Below are 14,411 nucleotides of genomic sequence, written 5' to 3' on the forward strand. Positions count from 1 at the left end.
ACTGGCCCAGGGGGATTAATATGCCATCAAATCTGACCCTCTACAGGGGCCGAAAATTGACAATTTTTTGGAAATCTTTCAGCCTAACCAAGGACCTGACAACTGCAGTCATTCAGTTAGAATTTAATACTTCTATATGGAAAGTTGAAACTTTTAGATACTAGGATGAACATTTGGATATTCAATGTGGGAATATCTCTTTTCTGTCGTTTTTATCTATCCTAACCCCACAGGTTTCATGGACAGGGGACTAAGAGAACAATAGACTTAAGGTTCCATATAGGTGAGAAATACTAAACAGGAATTAGACTTGGTATAGAATGACTGATGTGCTGTTCACCTTTGGGATTTGTTGCTGCCTTTGGGGATTTAGGGTCTGTCTCTGGAGATGTGTTGCAGTAATTCTCCCTGGCTGAGATTCTACCTGTGTTGGAATCAACTTAGGGGAAATGGTTTTTGTTGTGTCACCAACTTTCAAGTGCCAGCTCCTCTTCCCTGGCAGGGTTCACCCAGTTCCCTCTGTACCCTAGCTCTGACTGTGTAGAACTAATGGGAGTTAAGGTCATGACTATCCATTATGCATTTATTGGGTGCCAGGTGCTGTGCTAAGCCCTCGATCTTCATCACCTCATTTCTCCTAACGACAGAGGAAGGCTATTATCAGGCCACCATTCCCTGACTCCACCACCACCTTTCTCACCACCAGTCTCAGCTCAGCTCTGTCTCCTTCCTGGCCCTTTTAACCTTTGATTAATCTCTCCTTCCTCTGTGTTTCAGTCACACTCATACGTATCCCTGGCATAACACACACATCTTGTGGCACTGTGATAATTAGTCTGTGTGTTTACTCATCCATTCTTCTGTTCAACACATTTTATTGAGTGCCTCCTGTGTATTGTCTGTTGCCCTTTTTGGACTTGGAGTTCCTTTACAGCAAGAGACCATGCCTTGTTCTTGCTGTGTTCCCAGCACATACCACTGTACCTGGCTCACAGTAGATCCTGAGGAAATATTTGCTAAGAGAAGGCCTCTATGTGATGTCTAGTCCTAAAACAATCTTCTTTCAGTCCTTCCAACCCCAGGCACTAGAAAATGGGAAATTTGTCCCTTAGCTCTTAGCTTGGTGGAGAAACACAGCTGGGATTCTGGGTGCCTGACTCTTCAGCGGTCCACCTTACTAGAGCTACAGTTAACTCCAAAGAGCCAGTAATGCCAGCATCATTTCCCATGAGCTGTGGGTGTTTATTCTTTTTTTTTTTTTCAGTAGGTGTTGAACACTCGATAGGTATCAGGCTATGTGCTGGGAGCTAGAGCCACAGAGTTGAATAAGATACACACACACACAAGACCTACCACCTAAAGAAATCATCAGCCTCAATGGAGAGGTGATGAGTTAAGGTTGAAACAGGTTAAGTACCATGGTTCATTGAGAGCACTGCTGGGGAGATTATTTAGGAGAAGGTGAGATTAGAGAAAGCTGCCTAGAGAAGATGTCATTTGAGCTGAGCCCTGAAGAGGAGTAGGATTTGGACTTGGGGAAGTAGGTAGAAAAAAAATGTCTGTATGAGCAATGGCATAAAAGTGGTAGGTTGTGTTTTGAGGGAGCACAAATGTCATTCAGATAATTAATTTGTCAGTAATTGGCAGGGTGAAACAAGGGTGACCCTCATTGCCATGGGCATATCACTATGATGTTTTTATTTCCTTCTCCTGCCACTTCTTCCTCCTACTCAAAAAATGGTTCTGCTATTGACAGACTTGGTCCCTTAAAAAACAGGAGTGGGAGAACCTTCCATGGAGTGAAACCCTGTCCAGACAGTCACATGGGGTTCTTAGTCCTTCAGCCCACACCCAAATGCACACACTGGGACCCTGTGTATAAAGGCCCCTCTACCTCTCAGCCATGTGCTGGGAAGGAGCCTCCAGAGGCCTCCCAGCCCACCCATGAGTTTCTAGAAGATGGAGATACTGAAGGCAGCTGCCTCACTCCATCAGCAGGAGGAGGCCAGCGAGGCAGATTAGTCACTCACATCATTTTATCTGTTGAGTCAACATCTATTTTTAGGTGTGGAACTCATAAAGGGACCTGGCATGTCTGTCATGGAAAGGGGGAGAGTGCCATGGATGAGGGTTCTGCTCATCCTTCATCTTCTTTGCTAGACCCATTCTCTTCCCTGAAGGTCACAGAAGCAAGGCCCACTTTACTGCTGGAGGTTTAGGTCTTAATGTCAAAGGTCTGGTTTAACGTGTTCAATTCATTGTGCACACATGCTTTTGTGTGTATGTGCACACACACACACACTCTCACCCCTACAGTCTTAATAGGTCTTATGAATCAGTTATATGGATTAAATAAAACTTCCAACTGAAAAATGCTAAGGCATATAGGTCTCTTCCTGTCCAACGTTGTCAGATGTGCTCTGAAATGACTGTTTTCATCATCTATTCTGAGCCATAACCACCCCAGAAATAGCTTTAGCAGGAAAGTGCTTTTGTTAGACTAGCTGTAAATTATATTTCAAATGTCTGATGTTGTTTTCTTAAAAAATAAATAAATAAGTAAATGAAAGTCTAAAATTAATGACTGCTGGGGTTTGCTTTGCTTATGTGTACTGCTACAGATTTGGCTTCTTGCAGATGGAATTTCAGATCTGTTTACACTTCTGTGTTAGCTTTTTGGGGGAAAAAAAGCAGTTGAGAGATCTGGGAGGACAAATTTACAAAGTCGAACTTATTATAACCATTGGTGAGGCTCTCTTCTCTCTCTCTACTGCCCTTTCCCTCCCTCCTTTCCATCGTGCCCCCATTTTGTTTGTTGTGGTTTTTATCTGCCCTGCTTCAAAGTTAGAGGCAACTGGTCCTTGCAGATGTGACGACAAGGTCACATATCCAGTTTCGCAAGCAGATGTTCATTCAGCCCTATTTCACCAGCACTTTGTCATTCGTTGAAGAGCAGACCTCATGGGAGCAGACTGGAGCAACACAAAGGATGGAACATAAAAAAATCTTGCAGAAAACCTGATTGCTTTTATGTATTCAGGAAGAAGGGGATGGGGGTAGGGAGGGTGGCAAGGAGAGAAATGTGCAGAGCAGAATTTCATGAGGTTTTTTTTTTTTTTGGTTTATTCAAAGATTATTATGTGTTGGATACAGTAAATCATCTATACACCCACATCCAGGAGGTAAATCTTCAGAACTCCATGCGTGGGTAGCTCTGCATTTAACAGCTGCCATACAGTAGCTATTTTGTTCTGCACTTAGAGACCCTTATCTGTGCATTTGTTTTAAGTTATCATCAACTCTCCTCTTGTTCCTCTATTGTTGTTCTCCTGGTTCTCATTACTATTAGAAGAGTAGCTAAAAATCTGAACTACTGAGTGATTTAAACTGACACCATTAGTTGTAACGGTAGATGAGGGACTGTCATCTTGTTTGTGGACTCGGCGTCTACTCTGAGGGTGATTGCCTATAATGGAATTAGCTCCTCTTGCCTTTTCCTAGGTCTCATATGCCCGTCCGAGCTCTGCCTCAATCAGGGATGCTAACCTCTATGTTAGCGGCCTTCCCAAAACCATGACCCAGAAGGAACTGGAGCAGCTTTTCTCGCAATACGGCCGTATCATCACCTCACGAATCCTGGTTGATCAAGTCACAGGTTAAGTGTTTGTTTGTAATTTCTTTCTGTGTATATCAATGTCATCAGCCCTGTTACTCATAAGAGCAGAAGGCTGATGGCTGCTTAAGGCAGATGATATGGATCATGAATAGACAGATTTTTGACTTGGAAGAAAGACTTCTTATCGGTCAACTGCCCAAATTTAAAATGGGCCATCTTGGGAGGTAGTTCTCCATCATGGGACTTGTTTTAGCAGCAGCTAAACTACTTGGCAGGGTTGTAAAAAGGATTCAGGCATCAGGTTGAGAGTCGAACTGTATGACCTTCAAAGTCTTTTTCAGCCCTCAACCAAATAACATTACTTTTGTATGTGAAAATAACCTGTGTGCGTAGCTATAACTCCAACTCATGGCATTATAGAGTTAGGAATTGTCCCATTTCACACATGAGAAAACAGATTGAAAGTGGGGGATCTAACTCCCCAAAGCTAGTGAGTAGCAGTACAGGGATCTGAATTGAGGATCTGGTACTGGGGTTCTTTGTCTACAATAAAGAAAGGCGGCCACCACCTCTCAGTAAGAAATGTCAGGTACTCTAGGTTGCATTTTTAATGACAAGGTGTTTTCGCCTACCTCCAATTTGATTCCAATTTAGAACTCACCCCCTGAGAATAGTTTAGCACATTTATCATATGATTCATGAGACAAACCTTCACAGAAGCTGGCTCTGCCCCAGACATTGTGCAGAGGGACACTGGAGACCAAGAATGAGCAGGCACTGCCCCACCCTTACAGGACTCCAGTGTGGAGTCCAAATACTTGCTAGAAGCTGTCAAGTGCCCCTGAGAGCTCAGGAGAAGGTGTGCCATGCCTGGTGGGAATTGCTGGGAAGGCCCCATCGAGGAGGCAATGTTTGATTAGGGGTTGGGAGGATGTTTCAAAGGTATCCAGCAAAAAAGGAGGGACAGGGCATTCTAGGTGGAGAGGAGAGCATAACCCAAGGCATGGAATCGAGGAAGAACACAGTCTATTCAAGGAGCATCAGGCAGTTCATGGTGGCTGGTGTGAGCCTCAATAGGGAATTTGGGGCCAGATTGTCAGAGGCATTGAATCTTGTACCAATAAGTCTAGAGTTTATCTGGGTGCAGAATGGAGCCATGGAAGGGTATTTTGTAGGTTTTGTTTGTTTTTCATTTTAGAATGGGAGTCAGTGAAGAATAGGTACTATGTACAAGGTACAAAATTTAAAAAGTACAAAAGAGCTATAGAAGATGTTTTTAAAGTATGTGATGTGGTCAGAGTTCACTTTTCAAATAGATTGCACACTCGCTACATGTGGAGGACACATGAGAAGACTAGAAACTGGACTGTGAGTGATCAGTGATAGTAACTTTTGGGAGGTGAGGATGGAGCAGAGCAGTGGTAGAGGACCAGAGGGGCCAGATGCAAGAGATCCCTATGTTCTATGGCTGAGAGGCATCAGTCCAGAGCCATGATGGCAGGAATGCAGATAAATGTGTTTTGATGGGTGAGAGAGATCAGGGAGCTGGGCTCAGCTGTGGCCCCACAGGTGGGTTTACTCCTCACACAATATCCATCGGACCCATCTCTTCCCGAAGATGTTTACCAGTTTGGTGTGTTCACTCTTTACAAAGGCTCTTTCTCTTTCCCCAGGAGTGTCCAGAGGGGTGGGATTCATCCGCTTTGATAAGAGGATCGAGGCAGAAGAAGCCATCAAAGGGCTGAATGGCCAGAAGCCCAGCGGTGCTACGGAACCGATTACTGTGAAGTTTGCCAACAACCCCAGCCAGAAGTCCAGCCAGGCCCTGCTCTCCCAGCTCTACCAGTCCCCCAACCGGCGCTACCCAGGTCCGCTTCACCACCAGGCTCAGAGGTTCAGGTAGGCATGCCCAAGAGGAAGAAGCCCTGCTACAGGGGTTCAGAGCTGGGCAAGAGCCAGGGAAGCCCATGGTCCTGACAAATGGGGCAAGGGTAAAAGCTTCCACCACCAGGAATCAGTGTGCAAAACTCCCCCCAAGCCTCAGTTTCCATTCCTGTAAAATGAGACGGTTGGAACAGATGCCCTTCTAAGCCCTTTTCCAGTTTACTACTGTGACTGTATAAACTTCAGATTCTTTGGTAGAAACAAAATTTCTGTATTTAACCAAACATGAAGGTTCAGTTTCAACAACAGTTTATCACAGATCAGTGACCACATTCAGCAGATTAGACTTAAGGCTGGACGGTGGCTTTTAATAAATTTTAAAAATAGACCATAAGGCAGATCCTTGCCAGAGGGAGTGGTTTTTCCTGTCTTCTTTTCCCTCGGCAGGTAACTCTGTTGAGTTCAGGGGACGGGGGACTGTCTAAGGTGTTAACCTTATTATGTTAAGTCAGTAGATTCTGGGAAGACAGGGAGGAAGATCCTGTCCAAGCCTGATTAGTGTTTATTTCAAGTACCCAACTCCCAGGAAGCCCCTGGGGCAGGGGGGCATTGCCCTTCTCCTGGGACTTTCCTAAAGACAGGTTTCTCTCCATGAAGGCACTATGACCTTGACTGGTCTCTATTATACAAGAGATAAAAATATTTTTGACTTACCCATGATAAATTCTAAACAATTATTTTATTCCACACCACATCCCAGCCTCCCTTTGATGAAAATGTTTTTCTCTTTGAGAAACTTCACGTGGGAAATAGTAGGTCCTTCTATCTAGGATAGTATGCTCCATCTGGCTACATGAGGAGAAAAATCATCCTCTTTCGTGTCCTCCTATGCCCCGTGAATTTGAAATGGTTAATGATTTCATGAAGAGTCCAAGTCATCTAATTTTTATTTTGCATGAGAGCACATGCAGTATTTATGTAAAAGCCTCTCCAGCAGACTTCTAATGGTGGAAACTATGGTTACTACTGCCCTATGGTGTGAATAGCTTGTCCCCAAGCAAGGTACTGAATGTGAGGAAGATTATAGCATAATGGCAGTTTGCTGGGAGGTGCTATCAGTCAGTAAACAGTAAGCTACTTTTTAAAAATCTTAACCTGCAAACTCCCCCCTGCCTCCCAAAAATGTGTGTAGTAAGATGATTTAGTTAATATAGCAAGGCTAACAGAAAATATCCGTTCCGATACATATTGTGTGCCTGTGTATTGTTAATCTGGAACAGAGACCTTTATTTACAAGTTTAATTATAGTAAAAAGGTGAACAATTTAAGAAGCCCCCACTTTGAAAAATTTCACATACAATGTAAAACAAAATCCACACAAATGTTCTGAGAGGTGGGGGGAATGGTATTAATTCAGATCTTGAAAGAAAGGGAGACTCGTTAGACACTTGCTTTAAACTCTAGCATTGACCCGAACATGAATTACTTGCAGTTAGAGACAGAAAAGGGGGAAACTACCGGTGGAGAGACTCCCAAGCAGTGGGGAAAGTTGTTGAGCTTTTCTTCTTTGAAAATGGAGCATTCTTATTAATAGTTCCATTGAGCGATCTTGCCATCTGTGAGGCATTAACCCAGAGACCCTCCTTCTCTTTGCAGGCTGGACAATTTGCTTAATATGGCCTATGGCGTAAAGAGGTAATTAAAACTCCACAGATTGCCAGATGTCCATGTTGGCACAGACTGGGGCTAGAATTTTTTTTTTTTTTTTTTAATTCACTAACTTTACTTTAAAAAAAAAAAAAATTTCCTCCTTTTTCTTCCACCAGCATGTCAAATTCTTAATTTTAATTTCGGACCTCAGTTGATTTTGTTTCTTTTAGGGCACACAAAATGTATTTGTGTGTTTCACTTTTTCTTTTATTTGCAGGTGGGCTTCTCCTATGGTTCAGGTGCCACAGCTACCAAGCCCTTAATAATCTGGTCCTTTGAATGGCTCCCCTAAGGGGAAAGGCTCCGACTCTTTGCTGGCTGGTTTTGCAAACTTGCAGAGCAAACTGTTTTGCATTAGCAATGCCAAGATTCAGTTAAGAGGGCAGATTCCAACAAATCAGAATTAGAACATTTTGCTAATTGTGGTTGACAATCTTATGATTTTTCAGTAGAAAAATTAGATTTTGGACTACCAGCTCTGGCCAAAGGATAAACAAACACAAGGATGACTTTCTTACTCCTGCCCCCACTTCAGTGTGCATTTCAGAGCACATCCTGAGAATGAAGTGTATCTGTGTGCACCTCAACCAGGGGTTTCTTTTGTTACAGGTTTTAACAGTTATTATAAATCCTCCCTTGGTTATATGTTATGTGTGTTTTAAACTTGCTGTTCCTTTCACTGAAAGGCTTTTTGTGGGGTTGGGGGCCCAGAGTCAAGGCTTTTGGGGCTCTCTGAAGGCAGATTCAAAGGTTTTCCAGACCCAGTGTGAAATCTGAATCTTGGAAAGTTGGGTGTGTGATGTCACTGTGTCCATGAGATTCCCATATGTGCTTCTGATAAGCTCCACCGCACTGCTAGGGACATAGTGTCTTCATCATCTTGCTCAGTAGAGCTGCACACTTTAATTCCCCTTCCTACAGTCAAGGGAAAGAGATGTAGTCTTTAATAGTCCACATCACACTCCCAGTTCTTTCACTGGCCATGCATGGTAAGTACCCTGACTCTGGGAACTGGTGCACAGTAGAGGAAGTAACCTGACTGCAGACTTCACTTCAGAGGACCAGCCTCTCAAATCTCAATCCCAACATCAATGAAGATAACTAGGAGTTATCTCCACATTTCCAGCACACTGTATGCCTGTTCCCAGGGATTTTACATCTTTCCTAGCTCTATCTCATTCCTTTGCTCCTCTCTGATGTTAGTGAGGTGGTGCTAAATGTTATGAAAAGAGAAATGCTTATAACATAGATAAGATAGGGGAAGACACAGCTGTGGTAGGCCTGCCGCCACCTCCTCCACTGCCCCACCCAGAGTAAACATCACTAGCTGATAATAGCATTCTCTTTTCCTATTGAACCCAGATTTGGACTTAGAATGCTTCCTACCAAAATGCCGCAATTAACTGTCACTAACTAGGATAAAGGCTGTACTTGCAATCTCTTTGCTGGCCCTGACCTTTGACTTATAATAAATACTTAGCTGTTTTCCACCTATAAACAGAAAGAGGTCAATTCACCAGGGTCAACTCACCTGGTTGGAGGAGAGAAGATTAAAAAGACAATCTTCAGAAATGATACAAGTTACAAATTGTCATGGATTTGCACTTCTAAGAATCTACACCATAATATTTTTTGGCTTTTTCTTGTTAATTGTTTTTAAACAAGAGAGAAGATTGACTTAGTGAATAATAGCAAAAATATTGTCTATTGAGTCGTTAGATTTAGCATATATTCAGTAGCCATTTGATTATCCAAATTCTAGTTAGATACAGAACTGTTCTTTAAGAGGACTTTCAAATCTCCAAGAATATTTGCTTATTTTTAAAAACAGTTGTAGCTCACACTTTATACCATGCTCGTCCATAGTTTTTGCTTTCTCTCCTTTTCCTATCTCCCCCAGTAAAACCCCGGCCAAATGAAAAGCAAGAAATTATTCAGTGTATAGCATCAAAAATCTCTATATAAGATCATTCCTGTAATCCCAGCACTTTGGGAGGCCAAGGTGGGTGGATCACCTGAGGTCAGAAGTTCAAGACCAGCCTGGCCAACATGGCAAAACCCCGTCTCTACTAAAAATACAAAATTATCAGCCAGGCGTGGCAGTGCATGCCTGTAGTCCCAGCTACTCAGGAGGCTGAGGCACGAGAATCACTTGAATCCGGGAGGCAGGGGTTACAGTGAGCCGAGATAGCACCACTGCACTCCAGCCTGGGTGACAGAGTGAAACTCCATCCCAAAAATAAAAAATAAAAAATCCCTATATAAGCTTTGATGTGAAACAAGACATTAACAAATATTGTTCTGCTGTAGGCACTGGTAACCTAGTTGTTTCATCTGGTGCTTCCATCACAAATCACACAAGGATTTATTTCATCAGACAGTGAATAGAATTTAAAGGGTCATTTTTTTCTTTTCAGGATTACACAAAAACTGAGAAGATTTCTAAGCCTAATACAAAAGCAGTTGTAATAGGGCAAATAACAATTTTATGTTTTTCTAATGTACAGCGATTCAAGATATATAAATGCACAAACCACTTGAAGTCTTGCTCTCCAATGATGCTTAGGAATAAATTCCAGATAACATAGCATAAAGGAGTAATACATCTTTATTATTATTGCTTGAGTTTGTAGGGGAAACCCTTTTGGATAAATGCTAAATGAAACATGAACCACCCATCTGTTTAATAGCAAGACATGCCTGTTCATTGTCAAGTATCTCCATCCTCACCAAGAAACCTTTGACAACCATAGGTCAAGGGAATGCAAAAATGGTAGACTTAAGCACTTTAGGGCCATCTCCTAATCTGCCTTTAAAAAAAAAATGAAATTTCCCAAGCACTGGCCAAAGTTAGTCACTTATTCAACCAATAAATATTTATTGAGCATTTTCTATGTGTCACTGTATCTGTGAGATTCCCATATGTGCTCCACTGAATAAACAAATAGAGCCACAGAATGAATGAAATAGACCCTTTCCCCCAAGAGCACATTGTCTATTGTTGGGGTGGCGTGGAGTCAGGGTGGGGTGCGCTCTGAGCATCTACTGTGATAGAACTATTATAGAGCCTTGCTCTGGGAGCCCTGGGAGTCCCTCATGGTTTTTAGAAATGGACCTAGATCCTTCTCTCAGCATGAACATACCCTAGCCAGTCAAGCCATTCCCATCAGAGGAAATGACATAGACATTAGTTTTTACATTTTGGTTTTTGAACCCTGAAGACTCTCCTGCAAACACTCACTCAGCCCTCTGCCCCGTGTCTGTGTCTGTGCATCTGTGTGTTATCCTTGGTCAGACTGATGTCTGGACCAGTCCCCCCTTCTGCTTGTCCCCCCAGGTTCTCCCCAATTACCATTGATGGAATGACAAGCCTTGTGGGAATGAACATCCCTGGTCACACAGGAACTGGGTGGTGCATCTTTGTCTACAACCTGTCCCCTGATTCCGATGAGAGTGTCCTCTGGCAGCTCTTTGGCCCCTTTGGAGCAGTGAACAACGTCAAGGTGATCCGTGACTTCAACACCAACAAGTGCAAGGGATTTGGCTTTGTCACCATGACCAACTATGATGAGGCGGCCATGGCCATCGCCAGCCTCAACGGGTACCGCCTGGGAGACAGAGTGTTGCAAGTTTCCTTTAAAACCAACAAAGCCCACAAGTCCTGAATTTCCCATTCTTACTTACTAAAATATATATAGAAATATATACGAACAAAACACACGCGCGCACACACACACATACACAAAACAGAGAGAAACAAACTTTTCAAGGCTTATATTCAACCATGGACTTTATAAGCCAGTGTTGCCTAAGTATTAAAACATTGGATTATCCTGAGGTGTACCAGGAAAGGATTTTATAATGCTTAGAAAAAAAGAAAAAAAAAAAACAAAAAAATACCTTTGATGCATTGAATGTTCTTTCATAGCTGTCGTTGTTGAATATAATATACATAGATAGCGATGTGCAGGGATTTTTACCCAGCCAGCTAACTTTACTACCTTCCTTGAAGGTGGATCTTTTTAAGATGACCATTCGCTCATTTGAAGAAGAAAAACAAAAAACAAAAAAAATAATAAAAATAAAACAATTTTTACAAAGTAATGGGATTCAAAGAAAGGAAAAAAAGATTTTTCTTTTTTGTCAAAATGTCGATCCAATCAGATTGGTAAAAACCCCCACACAAATTAAAGAGGAATAATAAAAATTGCAAAAATAAAAAAAAAAAACTTTTGCAAATTTTTTTATTTTTCCTTTTTTCTTTTATATCATGTGAACTAAAACAGTCTTCTGTTAGGGGATGGGGGCAAGGGGGATACCTGATGACATTAACAATTTAATAACATTAACATTGTTGCCAAAGAGGTGGTCTCTTTGCTGAAAATGGGTTTCAAGAAAAATCTATTTTTATAAAATATAAAGAATTTTTACAAGAGAATCTGGATTTGAGAAAAAAATATTTTGACTGGCTAATTTAGGGGAAATTGACAACTTTGTCGCGTTCATACTGCACTGGTAACTTTTTAGAGATCAAGATGTGTGTTTTAAACTGGATTCGTAGACTGTTTTTTGAAGGATGGGCTATAAACAGATGATCTTCATATCTTTTCATAGCATGTAATAATAATTAAAAAACAATTATTAATTACTAGGGGAAAGGAGTGTTCGTTCTACCCAGGGTACCACAGTTCCCCACAGTCAAAACCCAAAAGCAAGGAGATGAGTTGAAAGACAGTTTTTCTTTAAGTCATCAGTATGGGATGTCAGCAGAACAAAAATTAAAAAGATTAATTTTCCTTTTGATCTAAAACTTCCTTAGTTTGAGCAGTAGGTGCTACGAAATTATTTACATATCTTAGTATCATAGTTAAATGTAATGTGTTTAGGAGAGGAAAACAAAAGATACATTTGCTTTAAATTCATTAAGAAATTTTGAAATTCACTTTGTAGCCCATGCTGATAGAATTGGGCTGTGTTGGTACATTTGAAACACTGTTTATGTTGCTTGAAACACTTATTTATTTAATCGCCAATGTGATGATGCCTATGGCCGAGATCAAATATAGCTAGATTGGCTAGACTACTTATTTGTTTACTTAAACTATGGGAAGAAGCATATTATTGTGTCATTCTGTTGTGTGTGTATGTGTATATACAATATAAATATATATATATAAAGTTATTTTTTCTTTGGGTTAATTTATTATAAGTTGTAACACTTGGCTAGTTTTGTTTGTATATGTCTTAAAATGTTTTCTTATGATATTTAAGTGACAGTTAAAGAGGTATCAAGGTAACTTGTGTAGAACTATTGTTTGATATATTGTCATGTTTGTTGTGAATATTTTTTCTTACTGCACAGTAGAAAAATAAAAACAACTGAGTCTTTATTTTAATGTAACTCAGATTGGGGAAAACAAACAGAGCTAAGGGAACAAAATGACTGAGGGAGCACTCTCCCACGTCCAGTGCACTGATCATTTTAGTATGTTTGTGCTTTGTACGGTTATATATTTAAAACAAAAACAAAACAAAAAAATACAAGGGTTCATGCTCTTCCCTGGGTAATAGAAACAGTTACTCGCTATGCATAATCTAGTTGATAGTTAAATTTGCTATTGCTTTTCTTGTCTTGTTATATAAAATCTTTTCAATACAAGTTTAGTCTTAATGGTAATAAAACGTTATGGTTATTTATAACTTGTGCTTATTTTGTGCATTTTTTCCCATGCTGAACCCACTAAGTGCATGTAGACAGGACTGTTGTTTTCACACTGAAGAGGCAAACTTTGTAGTAGTCGTCGTAGTGGTAGACAGATTACGAATACCAAGGCTGCATCATAGACTCCTCCTTTAAATTTTTTTTCTGTTTTTTTTTCCTCTTTTCGGTTTTGGATATAACACCAGATTTCAGTTCAGAGAACACTCGTTCAACATTCAGGGAAACCTTTTTACGTCACCTGCTATGAATGAACGCAGTTTGCTGGCAAAGTTTTGATGCATTTGCTAAGCATTAGTGGGAAAGGCATGCCAAAATCTTCTCTATAATGTGTTCAATCTTGGGGGAAAAAAAAAGGAAAAAAAATCTTAGGACCAGGCAGTTGTATACTTTAGTTATTAATGAATGACTTCATGTTAATCTTGCTAGTTTAGATGATTTCCAAGGGAAAGTATTGTAAATGTTTTTTTTTTTTTCATAATCTTGTTGTGTTTGAATTATTTGTACTTTATCTGTCCAGACAATAAATGAAAGTGTGTAGAATGGATTTGACTTCCCAAATTTTTAAATGTGTTTATTTACACTTTTTTCCTGTACCATCTTCAGAGTTCCCAATATTTTAGCCCAGTCCCTGAAAGTCAGCTCGATATTCAGAAGTCACTGTTCTGGTTCCATGCTATTAAAAGTGTGGTGGTCCGCAACCAACAGTATCAGCATCATCTGGGAGCTTCTTAGAAATGTAGAATCTGCATTTAACCAGATCCCCAGGTGAATGAATCACTGGTACTTTCAAGTTTAAGGAGCACTGCCCTGGTTGATAAGCCAGAACACTTGGCCTTACCTTTGGTGTTACGATACATTAGCACCTGTTAGTCATTTATAAGAAGGCTTGTGACTTATTCAGAGGACAGGGAGCCACCATTTGCAGAGCATCTATTATGTAACGGGCAGGCTATATAGTATCCTCTACATTCTCTCACTGTATCCTCAGCAACCCGAGGGATGTAGACAACATTATCCTCATTTCACAGATGACAAGACTGAGGCTCAATAAGAATAGTAACTTGACACCAAAAGCAAGTTTCCAGCTAGGATTTGATCCAAGTCTGATTCTACTGCACAGCACTCAGCATTAAGGTTGCAGAACTTGAGCATTAAGAAATATTAAGAAAGCAGACCGTTTGTATTAAAAATGACAGCTAAGCAAGAAAGGTCACCTTTTTATTTTAGCACTTATTTCTGTTTAAAAGTAGGAAATATTTGGCTGTCTTACCTCTGAATAAAAACTCTAAACAAGGAATTACTCATAATGTGTCTAAAGAACATGATTTATGTTCAACCTAGGGAGAAAAATACTGCCTATATTATCATGAAGTCACATTAAAATATGCCCTGAACTTTACAGATTAGCTTTTTAGTGATTTCCTGATACAATCACTCCTTGATGATCTACTGTCTTTCATTTTCACTTTCTCACTAACT

At 40.6% G+C, this 14,411-nt stretch overlaps 1 protein-coding gene across 6 annotated transcripts in view; it reads left to right on the plus strand.

Moving 5' to 3' along the window:
- ELAVL4 (ELAV like neuron-specific RNA binding protein 4) overlaps positions 1-13,490 on the plus strand; it is a 155,668-nt gene extending 142,178 nt beyond the window's left edge. For 5 of the 6 annotated variants that reach the window (XM_011971634.1, XM_011971636.1, XM_011971631.1 and 2 more), the window contains exons 4-7: positions 3,502-3,655; positions 5,290-5,515; positions 7,157-7,195; positions 10,548-13,490. In XM_011971634.1, coding sequence (XP_011827024.1) covers positions 3,502-3,655; positions 5,290-5,515; positions 7,157-7,195; positions 10,548-10,875 — 747 coding nt within the window. In that variant the 3' untranslated portion in view covers positions 10,876-13,490. Of the gene's footprint in view, positions 1-3,501; positions 3,656-5,289; positions 5,516-7,156; positions 7,196-10,505 lie in introns of all 6 variants that reach the window. The other variant, XM_011971632.1, reaches the window with a different exon arrangement.
- The last annotated feature ends 921 nt before the right edge of the window (positions 13,491-14,411 follow it).

Source organism: Mandrillus leucophaeus, unplaced genomic scaffold, assembly GCF_000951045.1.
Source record: "Mandrillus leucophaeus isolate KB7577 unplaced genomic scaffold, Mleu.le_1.0 Scaffold1232, whole genome shotgun sequence".
NCBI classification, from domain to species: domain Eukaryota; kingdom Metazoa; phylum Chordata; class Mammalia; order Primates; family Cercopithecidae; genus Mandrillus; species Mandrillus leucophaeus.